General features: G+C 39.9%; 1 protein-coding gene across 1 annotated transcript in view; it reads right to left on the bottom strand.

Moving 5' to 3' along the window:
* The window catches only part of MTNR1A (melatonin receptor 1A), a 209,875-nt gene extending 190,496 nt beyond the window's left edge, over positions 1–19,379 (bottom strand). Inside the window, exon 1 of the mRNA XM_075849632.1 lies at positions 19,017–19,379. Coding sequence (XP_075705747.1) covers positions 19,017–19,200 — 184 coding nt within the window. The 5' untranslated portion in view covers positions 19,201–19,379. The remainder of the gene's footprint in view (positions 1–19,016) is intronic.
* Positions 19,380–21,250: the final 1,871 nt, after the last annotated feature.

Raw genomic sequence — 21,250 nt, 5'->3', positions numbered from 1 at the left:
AATTCTGGCTTTGGGCTTGTTAGAGTAATCCAAAGGTTAGGCGATGGACAAATGCTATCAAATCAGTCCACCCTGTGTTCCTACTTGTAATAGACGACAATTGTCGAAGAGCAGACACAGACACCAGTGGTTGGTGTGATGGAGTCTCTAAGGACATTTCCTGAGCCCCCTTCTTTTATTGTATAACAAAATGGGAGTACATTTTAGAGCATCATTTGACACAACACTTATCATTTGACAGCAGTCGGGCGTCGATAACCAATTGTAGTAACAACTTAAGAGATAAGAAAACATGCACACATTACTAGTAGGATACACCCAGATGTGTCTCTCAAAAGGAACAAAGAGTGCTCCTATACCCCTTCCTTTATGAACCAGCCAAAACTAGATTTTACTACTTAGTTTTGTGTCTGGGCTAACAAAGCTGAACTTTTAATGACCCTTTTAGACCGTGGAGTACAATAGAAACACAACATTACTATAACAGTCTTATGTTTAGCAAGTACGCTGGTAAAGCTCAATAGATGTGTCCATATGGCTTCATTAGTCCAACGGAGGCCTAAAGACTTCTTTTTTGGCCTCCGTCGGGCTGGTATACATCAGTTTACTTTTTTTTTAAAGGATGGAATAGCGTAGAACATTCTATATTGGTGGTGTACATCAGGGCAATATTAGAAGCTTAAAAAAACCCCAAAGAGGTATTTTTATTATTGGAATAGCGTAGTAGACTAACTACGCTATTCTATTCCGAGGGTTTTGCAAAAACTGTATATCGTGCAGTATACCTTTTTTAAACATGGGAGCCTATTGGTGACGGATGCCCCTGTATGGCATATGTCACAGGTATACATTTACCGTATATGCAATGGGCTTTTCAATAGCCTTTCATGACGTATATGTCAAACAGATACTATTATAGTCTATAAGTGACGTATGCATTAAACAGAAGCCTAATAGGGGCATGTGTCACCTATAGATTATAATGTTATCTGTTTATTGCATACTGAGTTCGGTCCGGAACTTGCGGCCGAAATACGTCCGTATGTAACGGACGTAATTAGTGTGTGTGCACATACCCTTTCTCTTCACACTGTCAGCTTCCCTTTTAATCAGGGCCAGCTGAGACTCAGAACCTCTAGAAACCAAAACCTGGAGTGGAGGTATGGGAATGGCCATCCCACCCAGAATCTCTACAGCCATTCCTAAATCCCGGACCCTGAAATCCAGCCTAAAAAACTCCTGCTCACCAACTAACCTTGCTGAGCAACGAACTTCCCAGAGATTTACACCACTGAGATAAGAAATCTCAGTGGCACATACCTACCCTCTACCAGTCTTCCCACTGACTGTTTACAATATATATATATATATATATATATATATATATATATATATATATATATATATATATATATAATATATATATACATATATATACAGTATATATATACACATATATATATATATATATATATATATAATATATATACATATATATATATACAGTATATATATATATATATATATATATACATATATATATACATATATATATATACATATATATATATATATATATATATATATATATATATATATATATAAAATATTAGCTCATCATGTGACCATAACATAGCTTTATCAATCATAATAGGACAGTGAGCAGTGGAATGAATGATACTGTACAGGCACGTCAGGAATATCACCACTGCTTGTCATTTTGCGTTGCTATTAGCAGTGTTGTTAATTGTCTCGCTAGTGCTCAGATAAATGTATGTTAGTGAGAACAGTCTTTTCTCCATCACTCTACAGGTGGTCTTATGGGGGCATGTGGTAAACTCTGACAAAAGCTTGCTCTTCACTGTCATTGACTTGCTCTATACTTTAGAGTGCTGCCATTCTCAAACCTTTTTATGTGTAAAAACAGCCAATTATTCAATTTTCATGAAAAGAAGACTGAAAAATGTTAATAGAAGGCCTGAGAGCATCAATAATTGTTGCTGTAATTACATTCTTTTTTTATCCATAATGACATATTTCTGCCTCAGTGGATTGGCCTTATGCATTGCTTTCATACATTTATACATAACCAAGTTATGATACACAGGAAATACACGCAAATTAAAATATTTTCGGTGTTGTAATATTGTAGACGAAAAATACACAGTAAAGAGAAAGGATTGGATGGAATATCTTTAGGTAATTTCTAGGTATTGGTTTTTTCACATAAGGCAGTAATGCATCTGGACAAGGAGAGAGTGAGTACATATATTTATCAACATTAGATCCAGCCTGACAATAAAATATTTGCCAAAAGAGTGTTGAAGTATAACAGATTCTTGTAAGAGCTTTTTCTCAACATTTTAAGGATCTAGAGGTCAGAGTTTAAAAACCTTTACAGACCGTATTCTACATAATTGACCGTTTTCTATAATGTATCAAGCCTCTGCATATACATTATAAATACAACAGCAACACAAACCTCTCACCCGTAAAGATATTTGGCTACAATGTATCAGTTGTAGGTAAAATGTATCAGTCTGGATTGCCTAGACTGGATACATTCTGTGAGAAGTATTAGGTCTGTATGGGTTTTCAGCCTGTACTATAAGGCCCTGTTGACACAGTTTTTTTTATGGGGGATCTGCAATGTGAAAAGCCTATGATATGTAACAAAACTTTTTTTCTTTTTTAGGTAATTCAATAACTAGCATTATAATTATTTGAGTTTATCTTCTGGAACCACCATAATAACATGTCCCTCACACATCATCATGATAGGATATATTCCAGAGGAGATAATTGTTCTTGAGAATTTCCTTCATTGGATTAAGGCTCCTAGATTTAACATGGGCTTTTTATGAACTCTAACCTGGATAAATATTGCAGATGATATACACAGGACACAGCGGATCTCTCTATAGATTTCCAACAATATCCCAGCAGAGTAAATTTATTACAAAAGTAATGGAGGAGTTTGAAATTTACAGAGAGCTTTACTAAGACAGCAAGGATATTAATCCTCTAGGTTTATTCCAATTAAATGAGTGAAAAATGTAAAGAAAATCAAAGTAAAGGTACGTGAGATGTTCCTACCCAGCGGCACAGCTCAGGTCAACTCTTATGAATAAGCATTTGTCTGTGAGAAGACATAAATGTCATTCTTCACCCAGGGACGCATGACCTTGCCATGGATGACATTAGCAACTGGAAGGAAGAGTAGAGAATGACTCAAAGCTCTTAAGCAAGGGTTTCCAGTACTCAGGCCATTATAGAAATGAGAGGGACTATAATGTATTACCGAGGAAGTGTCATGAATGGGAAAAATGCCTGCTGTATGCAGTACTTATACTGTGTACTAGCTGAAGGCCATTTATAAGAATATAGCAGAAACCTGTCACTGCTCAATGTTTTATTTTTACTTTGTTCAGGGACTACATAAATATACGTAAGACTTAATAGTTGGTGCCACCCAAGGCACATAGTGTGAATAAATAGTAAAGATGTGTCTTGCCACCAACCTGCTGATTCCCAAAAAACACACCCTATTATTTTGAAGATTAACTCATTGGAGCCCCTGTAAGTTATAATCGAGGAATCTAATAAAATTTCCCTTATGGGACTAATAAAGTACTATCTTGAAATAACAATATTATGCCATCGAAATTGTTCCAATATTAACTAAACAGTCATCAGTAGCCGGCATTCTTCCAGATCCGCAGTGCAACCACAGGAAATGAAACATATCCAAACGGCTAGATTTAAATTTTTTAACATTTCTGTGTATAGAGCTCTGTAAAGCGTATTTTTGTACGTGGAAAGATGTCGTTTTTATTTATACAATTTTGGGGAATATCTGGCATTTTGATCACTTTTTCGAAAAAAAAATTTTGAGGGTTGAAGTGGCAAAAAAAATGGCAAAATCAGTGCATTGCTATGGAGACCTGCCACAGGCAGAGCTCAATAGCAATCTTCCTTTCCATTCACAAGGCTCCCAACTGCTAGAGGAATACACCGGCTCCCTCGATCGGTCCCGAAGTGAAAGGGACAGTAAAAACCTCTTAGATGCTGGCAGTCACATCTGAAAATGGCATCTGAGGTGTTAAATGCTTGTTGTCATGGTGCGGGGACCCACTGGACTGTACCGCGTAGCGGGATAGCAGCTGGCCAAACAGGTACAAGGCAATGTCTATAGTTCAGAAAGGGTACGTGAGGCAATGTAGACAGTAGCGGTGGATTCAGGCTAAGATGAGGCTCCAACAGTAGACGAACACCCGGAGGGGTGCGACACAATAGATGCAGCGGACGGCACAACACGACTTCCACTCTTGAATGTACAGGGGCACGGTATCACGGGATACAGGGTACAGGCAGCAGGAATGGGTAACACTGGGAACTGGAAAACACTAGGAGACCATTTGCAATGACAAACTAAAGGTAACACAACAACACTCAGGCAAGAATCGAGAGGGCAGAGCCCCTTCTATAGTCCAGCATTCTGGGCTAATTGCAGTATTCTGCAACTGTGCGCGTACTGGCCCTTTAAGGACCGGACCAGGAAGTGAGTGCCGACGTCTCACAGGAGGGAGATGCCACCAGGAACTCACTCGTCCATGGCCGCGGCCATCAGAGTGTAAGTCAAGACGACGGTCCACGGCCATAGACATTACACTTGTGATCATAAATTTTTATGATCGCAAGCATTGCCCCTTGGTCCCTGCTGTGTAACACAGCAGAGGCCCAGCAGCTATGGTGCTCCTTCTGCTTCTGAGCAGGCGCCATATTTAAATACCATTTCCCAACGTAAATTGCCGGTGGAGCGACGGGAAAGAAGTTTACTACTTTAATATCTTGGACACATTTTGTATCCCTGTGGAGCCCCTTTAAAGTAAAGTGAATAATAAACCTTTTTTAAATATTCCAACCTTAAGGGGCATCTCCAGATTGGAGGTACTCTTGCTGACATATTAGTGAACTGGATTATATGGCATAATAAACTGTCTGTCATGTTTAGTTGACATGTACCAGTCTATTACCTGTTGACATACTGTAGGGGTGCCCAGGGAGTTTGTCTTCTACCACTTTTTTGTCCCACAGTGTGATCCCAAGAATGAAAAATAGAAGTCTTCCATTTGTCAGCAAAGAGACATCGATTTTGTCTTCCTTTCTCCCTCCCACTCCTGTGCTAGTGCATTTAAAACATTCGGTTTGGTAATTGCAGAGGGATATAGATGGATTTCTCTCCTGGTTGGAGTCAGTTTGGTGTAGCAGAAACCTTTCCTCTTGTGATTTCACATTGTATAGCTATTAGATACATAACATCTACCACCCTGCATGCCAGTGGCACATTCACCATAGAGGCAGACCGCGCTGCTGCTGTGGGGCCTTGCTGAGAAGGGGAACTCCTCCTGTTTAGTGGCATAGAGCTATAGCATTGTCCTGAAGCCACCACTAGGAGGAGCTCAGTGCATAGATTTTTACAGCTTATATTGAGTTCAATAGCAGCTGTATGAATTCATATTCACTGAGCTCCCCCTAGTGGTGGCTATAGGCAGCCAGTTTTGTCACGTACAGGGATAATGTTGATAAATCTGTTACACACGAGAGAAATGCTCGCATAGTGCATCAGTATTAAAAAAGCTTGCCCTATAAAGATCTGTTGTAAAGTGAATATTAACTTTAAAAAATTGTCCGTATTAAGTTTTGCTATGGAGCCTCTGTGTATACCCCTGTTGCATGCCGTTCTCTCTAATTCTGAACCTTAAAATTACCTTTCATGTGGTAATAATTTGTATCATAAAATATCACGAATCAGTTGACGGAAAGTAACTTCTAAACCAAATATCTTTGATTCCTAACTTTCCGAACACGTAGACGGCTTACAACTCCCCCTCTACCACTTTATTAACACCATTTTAATTAATTCATCAGAGATAGTTGATGGAGGCAGTCTAATGAGACATGATGAAGTCACCTGATTCTCACCACAACCTTGGTTTATGAAGAAGGGATTAAGAAGCACATGATGACTTGAATTATATTGAGATAGACAGTAGGAAGATCAAATGCAGGAAACATCTCTAAGACAGTATACGTCAAATAACAAAGCTCAAAGGAACTCAAGGAAATATTATTTAAAGTTGGCAAGAAAGCTTTGGTCCTTGGGCAAAACTTTTGTTATATTATATTTATAAATCTTAATATTTGTATTTAGTGTTCAGGATGAACCATATTTCACACAATTGCAGCAAATTGTATTCTACTGTGATGTGTATGTCTCTAAAGCACACAGCCGCAGCCCCACTCTAAACAGCAGAGATCAGGGTACTTTCTTATCTCCGTCATTTAACCCCTTAGATGCTGCGGCCGATAGCGACAGTGGCATCTAAGGTGTTCTCTTTGACAGCCCATCTGCGCACAGGGACCTGATTGTGCCCATGGGTTACCATGGCATAATAAAGGCCCCAAAGTCTGCAATTAGCATTTACCTATTAGCCGATGACAGAGCTATAATGAAAGTCAATAATGTTTTAAAATTGTAAGTATTTTAAAGAATATAGATACAATCATACAATTGCTGCTTCAAATCCCCTAGTGGGACAGAAAAAAAAAGGAAAAATAAGCTGGATAAATTGTAGCAAAAAAAGTCACCACCAAAAAAAAAAAAAAAAAAACATTATTTTCATTAAAAATTATTTTATTTTTTAAAATATATCACCAGAAAAAAAAATATTTGTTACCTCCGCAATCATAACAACATGTAGAATAAACTATTATTTATGCCACATGGTACATGGCATAAAAGACACCTATTTTTCCATTTCCTCCTACCCAAGAAATTATAAAAATTAGTCAATAAATCATACCTACCCCAAAATGGTACTTATATAAACTTCAACCCATCTCGCTTAGAACATGCCATCATACAGCAACATCAACAGGAAAATAAAATAAAAAGAGTCTTGGAATGCGGTGACACAAAAATTACTTTTTCCATAAAACATATTTTTATTGTGCAAAAGTACTAAATCGTAACAAAAACTATACATGTTTTATATCGCTGTATTCGTACCGACCTGTAGAATAACGTTAATTTGTTATTTTTACCACATGGTAAAGAGCGGAAAAAATAACATAAAAGACAAATGTGGATATGGGGGGATATGGTTAAAAAAAAAAAAAAGAATACTCATCTCTTCTCTCCCCTGCCGATTCTTAAGAGGGGTGACAGAAAAATAGTATTGTTCATTAATATTATTACTGAGTTCATGGTGGAGGGGATCTCAAATAGAGGAGTTGCCATATTCCTCAACAAATATATACAGTGAAGGAAATAAGTATTTGATCCCTTGCTGATTTTGTAAGTTTGCCCACTGTCAAAGACATGAACAGTCTAGATTTTTTAGGCTAGGTTAATTTTACCAGTGAGAGATAGATTATATTAAAAAAAACAAAACAGAAAATCACATTGTGCCAATTGTATATATTTATTTGCATTGTGCACAGAGAAATAAGTATTTGATCCCACTGGCAAACAAGACTTAATACTTGGTGGCAAAACCCTTGTTGGCAAGCACAGCAGTCAGACGTTTTTTGTAGTTGATGAAGAGGTTTGCACACATGTTAGATGGAATTTTGGCCCACTCCTCTTTGCAGATCATCTGTAAATCATTAAGATTTCGAGGCTGTCGCTTGGCAACTCGGATCTTCAGCTCCCTCCATAAGTTTTCGATGGGATTAAGGTCTGGAGACTGGCTAGGCCACTCCATGACCTTAATGTGCTTCTTTTTGAGCCACTCCTTTGTTGCCTTGGCTGTATGTTTCGGGTCATTGTCGTGCTGGAAGACCCAGCCACGAGCCATTTTTAATGTCCTGGTGGAGGGAAGGAGGTTGTCACTCAGGATTTGACGGTACATGGCTCCATCCATTCTCCCATTGATGCGGTGAAGCAGTCCTGTGCCCTTAGCAGAGAAACACCCCCAAAACATCATGTTTCCACCTCCATGCTTGACAGTGGGGATGGTATTTTTTGGGTCATAGGCAGAATTTCTCTTCCTTCAAACACGGCGAGTTGAGTTAATGCCAAAGAGCTCAATTTTAGTCTCATCTGACCACAGCACCTTCTCCCAATCACTCTCAGAATCATCCAGATGTTCATTTGCAAACTTCAGACGGGCCTGTACATGTGCCTTCTTGAGCAGGGGGACCTTGCGGGCACTGCAGGATTTTAATCCATTATGGCGTAATGTGTTACCAATGGTTTTCTTGGTGACTGTGGTCCCAGCTGCCTTGAGATCATTAACAAGTTCCCCCCGTGTAGTTTTCGGCTGAGCTCTCACCTTCCTCAGGATCAAGGATACCCCACGAGGTGAGATTTTGCATGGAGCCCCAGATAGATGTCGATTGACAGTCATTTTGTATGTCTTCCATTTTCTTACTATTGCACCAACAGTTGTCTCCTTCTCACCCAGCGTCTTACTTATGGTTTTGTAGCCCATTCCAGCCTTGTGCAGGTCTATGATCTTCTCCCTGACCTCCTTAGAAAGCTCTTTGGTCTTGCCCATGTTGTAGAGGTTAGAGTCAGACTGATTAATTGAGTCTGTGGACAGGAGTCTTTTATACAGGTGACCATTTAAGACAGCTGTCTTTACTGCAGGAACCAAGTTGATTTGGAGCGTGTAACTGGTCTGGAGGAGGCTGAACTCTTAATGGTTGGTAGGGGATCAAATACTTATTTCTCTGTGCACAATGCAAATAAATATATATAATTTTGACTATGTGATTTTCTGTTTTTTTTTTAAATATAATCTATCTCTCACTGGTAAAATTAACCTAGCCTAAAAATTCTAGACTGTTCATGTCTTTATTTAAACATTCAATTTTTATTGAGAATTTCCAAATAGACAACATTTGACACATTAGTTAGTGCAACATATATCTGTATTCCAACATTGTCATCTGCATTGCTTCATCGAGAGAGAGAGAGAGAGAGAGAGAGAGAGAGAGAGAGAGAGAGAGAGAGAGAGAGAGAGAGAGAGAGTTCTTTTCTATTACAGCAAGGATGAAAATATTGCAAACTACATGCAAATAAAATCCCAGTTTAAAAAAAGAAAATATCAGGAACCTGCTGCATGTTTACTGAAGCAAATGAGTCTCAAATGAGGGGTACCTATATTAGGTATTAGGTAATAAAAATTATTGGGGAGTTATACAATCCTGGAAGTTTTTCACTGCAGTGTGCTAGATTATTGTAAACCAAGTATTATATCATTTTCTATTGCGTGTTTTATGTGGGAAAGAGTTTGCAGTGGTGTTGGATATAGATAGTTATACATAGAAAGTGATTAAAACTTTGGCTGCAAACAGTATTTAAAGTGTACAGGAATTAAAGCGACTTCCAGTCAGAAACAAAAAAATTAACTATAAACTGCAAAATTATACTTAACATACTTAGTGGTCTTCTCCTGCTTGTTCCTGGCTCTGTTCCTCACGTTCTGGTCCCCGTTTTCTTATATCCAAGATGGTCACCGATGTCAGACTTGCATATGGATAGCGTTGTCTGCAAGTCTGAGACAAGTATCCACCCCCTCTTCTGTCTTTGGATGGACACAGCGCTGACATCATCAGCCGGTGCCATTGGGGACAGTTTTTGTTTTTGACAAAAGGGTCGCTCTAAGGGCGGGCATTTCATGGGTGATCCCTGCCAATTACTGAAATCCGTCAAAGACAAGGAGTAGTCTTTATGAAAATATACCTTAGGATAAACTTTATCAATTGTGACTTTTAAACGGTTTCCGCCGCTCTCGGTACGCTTCTTAAAAAGTGTGTGGGGCTTAGTCGAAGGGGCGGGCCACCAGTGGCCCAATGCTATTACTATAATTTGCACCAGGGCCCGGCATAAGCGGAAATCTACACCAGCTCCAATCTAGATTTCCCTCAGTGGCGAACGGACAGTCGAAGATACGAAAGTCATAATAAACAAATCATTGGCGAGAGAAGCACTACACACCTGTGTCTCATCTTTCAGCTGGCTGTGCGGCACAATTGTTCTGTAACAACAACAGCTGTGCGCCATCCACCCCCCCCCCCATCAGACATAAAATATAAAAAAATGTATACTCACCTCACTACTCCCCTCTGTGTCCCCTAATGCTTCATCAGCAGGCCACAGCTTATACAAGGTACAGATGCCGTGTAGCGTCAGGGCCTTATATGTGACAAAGCACTCGACGACATCAGTCTGTGTCACATACAAAGCCATGATGCTGCGCGGCGTCAGGGAACACGGAGGGGAGAAACAAAGAGAAGTGGTGACATGAGTATACTTTTTTTTTTTTGTCTGACGGGGATGGGGAAGGAGGGGTAGGCTGATGTGAGAGGAAGGAGAAGGAACAGGGCCCAGCACGGGCCCCTAATTTGCTACACCCAGAGGTGGGATCCGGCCGGTTCGTCCCGGTTCGCCCCGGTTCCCCCGAACCGGCTGTTAAAATTACACCCGGTTCGCAGAATCGGGGTGAAGTGGGAATCCAGAACCGGTCCCTTGCACTCAATCCTTAGGAAGCAAATACAATTGAGTTGACTAGCGCTTCCCTGGCGAGGCAGATGATGCCTCGCCATTTGGCGCTTTAGTGAGGATGCAGTCAGCGCGATGACGTCATCGCGACGCTGTGTCGTTGCGCTGGAGGACTGCCGTCGCTGGAGAATGGCGCGGCAATGGGACAGGTAAGTATATGTTTGTTTTTTTCCTTTTACTGTGGGCAGTGTTGGGGGCCTTAACTATAGGGGACAATAACTACAGGGGAAGAATATATAGGGGGCACTAACTACAGGGGAGGATTATATAGGGGCACTAACTACAGGGGAGGACTATATAGGGGCACTAACTACAGGGGAGGACTATCTAGGGGGCACTAACTACAGGGGAGGACTATATAGGTGGCACTATCTACAGGGAACGCCACAGGGGGCACTAACTACAGGGGAAGACTATATAGCCACACTAACTACAGCGGAGGACTATATAGGGGCCACTAACTACAGGGGAGGACTATATAGGGGGCACTAACTACAGGGAACGCCTCAGGGGGAACTATCTATAGGGAACAATAATAATGCCACAGGGGCCCTATCTACAGGGAACGCTACTATCTACATAGGGCACTACGGGGAGCACTATCTACAGAGGACACTACGGAGAGCATTATCTACAGGGGACTCAATGAGAGGCACTCTAGGGGGTTTTACACTTGGTGATTATCATGCAGACCAGCATTCATAGAACGCTCATTGCCGATAATTGCCCTGTGTAAAAAGGTCAGCGATCAGCAGATGAACGAGCAAACGCTCGATCATCTGCTGGTCGTATCTTTTTATAAAAAGTAAAATATCGTTGTCGGCAGCACATCTCCCGCCACGATAATAATCTATGGAGACAAGCGATCGGAGTAACAACCACTCGTTCCCATCCATAGCTCCATGTCACAGGAGCAAACGAGCGCCAATCAACGATGTATCGTTAATCGCCAATCGCTGCACCAGCCGAATATCGGCAGGTGTAAAAGGCCCTTATCTACAGGGGGCTCTATGAGGGGCACTATCTACAAGGGGCACTGTATGTGGTGCATTACTTTACAGTGTTTGATACAATTTTTTTCAGGAGCGCAGTGTATAGTACTATTATATTCCGGAGCCCAGTGTATAGTACTATTATATTCAGCACAGTGTGTAGCACTATTATGTTCGGGGGTACAGTGTATGATACTATTATATTTAGGAGCATAGAGTGCGGCACAATGAGAATTTTATCTTCGTTTATAAGTGCGGAAATGTTGGAAAAGTGCGGAGCTAAAGACATCTGAGCTGCAAACTCTGCAGAAATGGGTCGTGGCCGGGAGAAGTCATCATAGAGAACCAAAGAAAAGAGAAAAAGAACGACTCCAGTCTGAGAAGTCGTCACCAGTGAGTCACTAAATGTAAATGTTTATTCTCCCTGTGACTGAGAAGTACTGTAGTTACTGTATGATCTGCAGCGGGATGATGGGTGTATCATACTTTTTTTGTGAAATAACAACTCCCAGCATATCCTTATCATCGTTCTGGCTATACTGGGAGCTGTCATTTTATGCCGTACAAATTTATATGGCAGGTTAAACTGAATTTGCAAATAATCTCTGTACTGAGCTGCATTTGTGCTTGTGCTGTATTTATGTACTGAGCTTTGTTCTGGTGCTGTATATATGTACTGAGCTTGGTTCTGGAGTTATATACATCATAACAACCAAGATCAATACATATATACAGCACCGAAGAGAAGCTCAGAACATAAATACAACACTAGAACCAAGATCAGTACATAAATACAGCACCAGAACAAAGCTCAGTACATATATACAACACCAGAACAAATCTCAGTATATATATATGACAACCAAGCTCAATACATAAATACAGCACCAAAGAGAAGCTTAGAACATATATACAACTCCAAAACCAAGATCAGTACAGATATACTGCACCAGAACAAAGCTCAGTACATATTTTCCCCCACTGTCCGGAGCTTTCACGTTTCTATATCCCATATCATCAGGGGTCTATTTAAGATTTGATGATGCTGACTATTGTGCTAGTGATAATTCGTATCAGTTATTAGTTAGGCAAAATGGCGTGTTTGCACTTTTTTATCAGCAACACGCCATAGCTGGGAATGAGAGTTTATATAAACAACACTGCTCCCCTCTCGTTCCGTCCATTCCGCCTTGCCAGTCAATACAGGACTTAGACGGAAAGCAGCAGGGAACGCCTCCATAGGAAAGAACGAAACTCGTCATCAGGGAGGGTCAAATTCTCAGAGCACTAACGAATGGCAATACAGTAGGCATCCTAGCCGCTCAAACCTAGTGCATGATACATCATGCCAATCCACCACATAAAAGGGATAAATTCCCAAAGCAAAATCCAACTATAGAAAAAAATCGATGGGTACTGTACACATGGATACAATGTGGAACATTTAACAAGGGAGATATATAGATGTTATATGTCAATGCATAATATCACCCATACAGCCACACTGCTACATTTGTACATATATTCATTACATATATGCCTTTCGTCACCAAAAATATTTTATTCAAGATGGTCATGTTTGAGAATTCACAGAATTTGTACACAGAGATGTAAACAACTTCAAGAATGCAATCGCCCTGTACCATCGCAGTAGGGAGTTGTTAATGACAGAAAAATTCTTATAGGAAATGTCTCTATTATTTATTGACAAAAGATAAGATGAGGGCAAAAGAGGACAAGAGAGGGCAAGGGGGCCAGTGAAAGTGATAATATATCACCGGAAGAAGATATAGCAGATATTACAGAGGGTGATACCTATATAAAGCATGTATAGTTGACCTGGTCATTCAGACCATCTGGCTGGATGCAAACCATCCTGTAAATCCATTGTGCCTCCTTTCTCAAAATGAAATTATCCCAGTCTCCTCCTCTCTTAGGAGGATGAACCCACTCAATTGCTTGAAAGCATAGACACTCTGCTTTCCCATGATGTTTCTCATGTACATATTTAGAGATAGGGGTGTCTCTTTTATTGACAAAATCCCCCACATGCTCTTTAATACGCCGACAAAATTGTTGAATAGTCTTCCCTACATAGTTTAGTGGGCACATAAATACAATACCAAAACCAAGCTCATTATATAAAAACAGTACTGAGCTTGGTTTTGGTAATGTATTTATGTACTAAGCTTTGTTCTGGTAAGTATATATGTACTAAGCTTGGTTCTGATGCTGTATATATGTATGAGCTTGGTTCTGGTGTTGTATATATGTACTAAGCTTTGTTCTGGTGTTGTATATATGTACTGAGCTTTGTTCTGGCGCTGTATTTATATGCTGAGCTTGGTTCTGGTACTGCATATATGTACTGAGCTTTGTTCTGGGGCTGTATATATGTACTGAGCTTGGTTCTGGTGATGTATTTTTGTACTGAGCTTGGTTCTGAGGCTCTATATATGTACTGAGCTTACTTCTGGTGCTGTATATATGTATGAACTTCGTTCTGGTGTTGTATATATGTACTTGGCTTGGTTTTTGTGCTGTATATATGTACTGAGCTTGGTTCTGGAGCTGTATATATGTACTGAGCTTTGTTCTGGCGTTGTATATATGTACTGAGCTTTGTTTTGGTGCTGTATATATGTGTGAGCTTAGTTCTGGTGTTGTATATATGTGCTTGGCTTGGTTTTTGTGCTGTATATATGTACTGAGATTGGTTCTGGTGTTGTATTTATGTACTTGCCTTTGTTCTGGTGTTGTATATATGTACTGAGCTTAGTTCTGGTGTTGTATTTATGTACTTGGCTTTGTTCTGGTGCTGTATATATCTACCGAGCTTGCTGCTGGCACCATATCTGTGCATTAGCCGGGAGATTTGCTTACTGCGCATGCCGCACTGTCCTTCACCCTTCTCTCAGTTCACAGCCTAACTAAATGGGCTGAGCACGCTTAGGATATTGAATGTGCGCATATAGCTCTGTACGTAATGGGTGAGCTTAATATAATGAGTGTCGGTAGGTAGGTAGGTATGTATGTACGCTTATGCAATTATATACATAGTGTGGACATCCACACTAAAACATTCTGGACAGGGAATTTCTTTATTTAGAGTTCACTTTAATAATATAGGGCGTATTTGAAATATCGTAATTGTTTTATTATTAGAATCATCCCCCCCCCCCCCCCCCCGACGTGTATGTCTTTATCCGCAAAACAGAACCTGTTGTTAAAAACTTGAATCCCATCCCTGGCTACACCCCAGGATTCTGGCGTAAATTATAATACATTTTTTGGACCATGGTGGTCCCACACCCTTTGGAAAAGTCCTCTTCTCCAAAAGTCGCAAGGGTAGGGTAAGGTGCCCAAAAGTTTTGGGCCCTTTCGTGACTTTTTTACACCAGTTCTCTGGTTGATAAATTCCTTCCATATTGTCTAAATTCAGTGCCACCTTAGTCATTTTAACTTCATACTTTACAAAAAAGGTTTTACCACAAAATTTTGTTTCCATTGTTTTCATTCATCCACATAGAAATCCAATTAACAATTTGCTTAACGTGTATCTCATGTCCTACAAACTCCATCACATGATTTTTCTTCTTTCCTGAGATATTGTAGCCTGAACCTCCACTGGCTCATTCTGCACATTAAACAGAAACTTTAGAAGTGGAGACAGCCATGCTGTCTGTCTCCTGGATACTCTGTGTAAGAGCCTCTGCTGTAGGTTTACTATTGATTACAAGACAATGTACATCAAGTCTTTCCTTTTACCCTTTAATATAATACCATTAACCCTAAAATAAAAAATTCTGTATAAACTCCTGAGTTGTCCCCTTAAAAATCTTTTACTATTCTATTCAGTCATTTCTAGGTCACTTCTATGTAACAGATGCTGAGTTTCAGGGGGTGAAAAACACTAATAGCAGCTATTACAGTGATTTACATTTGCACAGCACCTGAAAGAATACAAATCTGAATCGCTTTGGTAAGGCTATGTTCACATCTGCGATGGAGGCTGTGCTATTTTTCCCCTTGAAATTACGGAATACATGATAAAAACCAGACGGAACCCATTAAAGTCGATAGTCCGTCAGGCATTGTTGGTGTCCATTATGTGCCGTTATTTTATTTGTTTCTATGATGGAACAGAAAAATGGAAATGATGATGCAGATGTGAACAGAGCCCTTGTTACAACTCCTCTGCTTCCCCTCTCCTACTGCATCACATGTTACAGTAGATACAGTTACAGTAAATATTTTGATTCTGTAGTTCTTGTATTCTACTCATGAATGAGGAATTTCAAGATAAATGGAGTCTCTACTCTGTCTCATAGACGTCCATATGTCCTAAATTGCATTTGGAACAGTGTTGTCTTAGTGGGGCAACCCCATTAATCATTTAATTTATTTCAAGTACACCCATGATTCTATGTGAACTGCTGCCGTCATATATGCGTACAAAATCAATAACAGAATTCCTGACCCCAATGTAACCTGTATTACATATATTTTAGTAGTTTTCCTGCTCTACAGTCTCCATCCCTGAAGGACAGTTTTTCCTGCACTAAGCTCCAGAAATGATGGGAACTAGCTGCTGTGATGTTCTGGGGATAGGGTGTACTGCTCCGGAGTGTGTCAGAAGCACTGCACCCTGACCCCAGCTCACAATTCTGTGGCAGCATCTAATGAACTGGCAGAAAATCCTAAACAGTGTCCTGGGTAAGTCCTCAAAGTTCTTCCAGTCTAAATATTGTGATCAATCATCTGCTCCATCATGAGACCTAAGAACTGGCAGCCAGTCTGCACGCACACCCCCTCTCACCCCGCAGACACAGTAGTAGAGTGTTTAGGACATTATAAATAAGATTTTACACTGAAGTGACTGAGCAGTGCTGATTATTCAGGCTCTGATGTAGTGTGAGAGTCCAATACTAGAAGATGATATGCCCAGCAGGCAAAATAGTTCTCCTCCAGAAGAGACTTGTGTATGTGTGTGCAGGCTGCCTCCTCCCCTCTTCCCTTATTGAGACTGAAACTTTCATGTCTCCTAGTTGACCTGATTTATCTGTGAGTGCAGAGTTTCTGAACAGTTACAGATGTGGAGAAAAAATATTTTCTTTAACAATATATTATAAGGTTTCTTAATGTTAAATATAATACTGATTTATGAAAAAACAAAAACAATTTGTACATTTAAAATTTATATTTGTTGTAAAGTATTCCTAACCTTTCAGGAGACTTTTGAGAATAAGCTGTCCTATGTGTGTACATGAGGAATATCACTATTTCTGGCCATTATATGACCTGTATCCTGCCTTTTTTTTTTTTTTTTACCAGTTTTATCCTCTGCAGGCTCTATCTTTAATGATCAGTTTTTGCAAATCTAGTGGGCTGAGCCTAACCTCTATAATGCCTTCTATACACTGCACACATAGAAATAGGAGAGCAGGATATTATATGTTCCCCTCTCTACCCTCTTCATAGACTTCTATGGGAAGGTTTAACCTGATCCCTCAGTGAAATGATGTTCAAAAGCAGTAAATTCGGAGTAAGTGAACTGTTAGGAGGGGGGTTGATAAGCAGAGAAAGAGGCATTTCTCTCTAATAAGATATATTATAAAGTTTCTTATATTCACTAATACTATTGCTGTATGCAAAGTTTGTTTCATTGGGCAAACAACTATGTGATTGATCATGTCCACTACAGTGGACATTTAAATAACTGAACAATTCCTGATTCCTATGAAGGGAACTCACCTCAACTTGCTGATATTGAAAGGATTTATATAAAGCATATCATCTGTTATTGATGCCGTAGCCACTGAGAATCAGTTCACCTACGGTTTGAGGTGACGACGCATACTGGTACCTGTAGTTCAACAACACCTAGACAGAACCTGGTTGTCCGGACATATAGTAAGCCCCAAGATCTATGTGTCTCAATTTCCCTGGAAGGTTTAGTGATTGCTGATAGTATGTGACTTGGTTGTCAATTCAAGGTCCCTATGAACAATAAGTGATCACAGTGATCGCAGTTGTTAATTGGCCAGTTTTAAATTGAATAAGAAAAACACAAATTCATTTTGCCATCTGTCAAGAACTAACATCTATAAGCTCTGATGTAATGAGAAAATACTCAGCGCTGGCAGTTTACAACATTTAACAGCAGAAAATGGTCTTGCTGAAGCAGCGGTAACAAAGTGCATGCTCTCTATGTGGACTTATTGCTGACAGACTCATGTGCGTTATGGCAGTAAGGAACCTCGGAGAAATGACAATATTCTCTCCCTTCTTTCCTCTTATACTGAGTGTAGTAGCATTATAGGAATTAGGGCACAATCATTATTATCTGTGGAAACAGCACATGTCTATGGAAAACATGGTTAATTCTTTATGCTCCCAAATGTAATGATGCCATCTGCCAAGTCTAGCACTAACAGGAGACACAGAAAGATAGATTTTAGAATTATGAAAAGTAACACATCAAGGAAATAAAGGAAAACACGGTGCAAATCATGAATCAAATATTTAACACCAATATATCACTGAAATAAATAGTTAATTGAATTCTCCACTTTTGTCAGAACCCACTGCGGTTGTCACTCAGTGTTCAAAAAATTCAGAATGGCTTTCTGCACAGTTATGCAGCACTGTCCCCAGTGTGGCTGTTATTCAGGACTCTAGGCAAGCTGGATGACAACACCTGTCAAAGTCATTGGTTGATACCAATCTTTCCTAGAAGTGTAAAGTGACAGTAGGGGAAACTCATTGGCTTATATATGCAGCTGATTTGTGATCATTATAGGATAGCAGTTCCAAATTTCACTGATGTCAATGTCTAAATGTACATGTTGCATGAGCCACACACTTTGTTTCCCTCTATGACCTGAGGAAACCATGAAGACATCAGTGCCTTCCAGTGGTCCTAACTGTAACATTGAACAACCAGACTGGTGTTTCTTTAGAATAGGAGATATTAGGAAAATGGTCTTTTATATTATGGGATTATAACAAAACACCATTTTCTACTTCCAGATTATTATTTATTGCTGTTTTCTGCTAGCTATACTCACACAATGAATCTTATACATCTATTACTTAAATCTCATCTTAAAATAAATATTCTGAGCTAAGAAATCAAAGCTTTAGAAAGTAACCTGAAGGATATCTCTGCTTATTGAACTCTAGAGTTGTCTACTGTCTGTAATTCTAGAACAGCCCAGACAGGAGAAATTCAATGATTACACAAGTTTCCTTTCCTTTTTTATCTAATCCTGTCTCAATGAATCCATTTATGAACACATCTCATATGACATCCAAGGCATCGGAGATTGTTATATTATCACCCTGGGAGAGTAAAATATTGACCAATTTAATTGAACTATATGTGCTAAGAATGATCAAGCCTTGGAGAGAGTTGTACACAATAACTTTAGGAGGAGTCTGGTACCTACCTGCATTTCTCAGCTTCCTGTTCCTGAACACAGATAAGATGACCAGGAGGTTTCCCAAAATATCAATTACGATGGTGAAGATGAGAATGGCAGCAAGAGTTGTGGCCACCCAAGGAGGACGATCCAATACTAGCTCCTTGGGAATATGCAAAGAACCGTTCAATGCACTTACATTTAATAGCATTTTCCTCTTATTGCCTTCTTTTTTTTTTTTCAATTCTGGATTCAACTTGTCAAGACAATCTGATGCTTGGTGGTCAGAGCACTTATCTCATTTCATGTATCTAGTCTCCTGTTGCCCAATGTAAAGACAATGATGGAAAGTGCACCCACGAGGTTGGTATAGAAGCCATCCTGAGCTTGGCTGCCAAGTTTTTAGTTTGCATGTGTCAGTGATGATACTTTTATAGCATCCTATCGCCTTTCCTTCTCTGCTGTTCAATCAGCTGCAGGTGACATCTAGTGTTGTGCCAGATCAGCACATCAGCGCTCATTGCGGAGGAACGTGTGCGACACCTTGTGGTGTAAGTGAGAAACTGCGTGCTACTACATTTCGCATTGCCTTCTCACTGGAAGAAACTGTGCTCAATTGCAAACACACATCTAACCCTTTCTTATAGTAGTCAAACTGCATAAAATGAATGTATTTTATATATATATTGAGAACAGTTCAGCTCCGACTTGACTGAATACATAAATAAATATGAATTTACCCTACAATATCAAATTAGGGAACGGCAAGATTATATTCTTTATAAATAGTACTATTTTGAATAAATAAAATTCCCTTACAGAACACAGGGTTGCTGGACATTTTGAATCTCCTATGGTTTTTCTGCAAATCTGTCATTAGACATTACATATTACAGCTGAAAAAGACAAATGTCCATCAAATTCAGCAGTGGATGAAGGAAGAGGGAAAGATAAACCTAAGGCTGGGTTCACACGACCTATTTTCAGGCGTAAACGAGGCGTATTATGCCTCGTTTTACGCCTGAAAATAGTGCTACAATACGTCGGCAAACATCTGCCCATTCATTTGAATGGATTTGCCGACGTATTGTGCAGACGACCTGTAATTTACGCGTCGTCGTTTGACAGCTGTCAAACGACGACGCGTAAATTGACTGCCTCGGCAAAGAAGTGCAGGGCACTTCTTTGCCACGTAATTTGAGCTGTTCTTCATTGAACTCAATGAAGCACAGCTCAAGATTTACGAGCGTCACAGACGCCTCGTAAATTACGAGGAGCATTTACGTGTGAAACGAGGCAGCTGTAAACAGTCTGTCTTTTCACACGTAAATGCCTCTCAGCGTGTGAACATACCCTTAGAGATGAATTTCTCCCTGTTGATCCAGAGGAAGGCAAAAAAAAAAAGGAAAAGTATAAGCCATTCTGCCCTAAAAGGGAATACAATTCTTTCCTTATTCTCCCGTAGAGATGAGAGTGGATCAAAATGCATACAAGAATTTGATACATTTACATTAATGTTACATTGTTTCAATAAATCATTTGTTTCTTATTTTATTTCCTGCTGTAGCTCGGAGCCTTGAGGTCTGTTGATAAGTTACAAGGCTCCACATCCCTACTTGTGTATTATCTGAGTGTTCTTAGTATTAAAGGGAACGTTTCTCATAACGATATCTTATGGAATTGCTATTTATGCTATATAATCTTAAATTGGCTCCAAGGCGCAGCTTTATTTTTTTAGTATCTCCATACTGGAGGTGGTACAATTATTAAAGGGTAACTAAACTTTCAGAAAACTTCTGACATCTCATAGTAACATGTCAGAAGTTTTGATCGGTGGTGGTCCGAATACAGAGACCCCCCCACCGATCGCTAAAATGAAGCGGCAGAAGCTCTTTGGTGAGCACTGAGCCGCTTGGTTTCTGATCGGCTTTTGTCAGAAAGCCGAGCAGTTGGTCTACGGACTCAATAGAAAATCTATGGGCCTGTACACCGACTGCTCGGCTTTCTAGGAAAAGCCGATCAGAAACCAAGCGACTCAACGCTCACCCGAGCACTTCTGCCGCTTCATTTTAGCGATCGGTGATGTTCTCAGTGCTCGGACCCCCACTGATCAAAATGTCTGACATGTCACTGTGAGTGTCACTAAGTTTAGTTACCCTTTAAGATCAATATATGCACTCTAAAAAGCATTAGTACTGTGGGCTAGGTATAGTTCGAAACAACAACCCCCCATATATAATCAGATAGGCAACTCCATTTAA

This window comes from Rhinoderma darwinii, chromosome 1 (genome assembly GCF_050947455.1).
Source record: "Rhinoderma darwinii isolate aRhiDar2 chromosome 1, aRhiDar2.hap1, whole genome shotgun sequence".
Classification (NCBI taxonomy): domain Eukaryota; kingdom Metazoa; phylum Chordata; class Amphibia; order Anura; family Rhinodermatidae; genus Rhinoderma; species Rhinoderma darwinii.
Note: the sequence above shows the minus strand (reverse complement) of the source record. Positions and strands in the feature narration are given on the sequence as shown.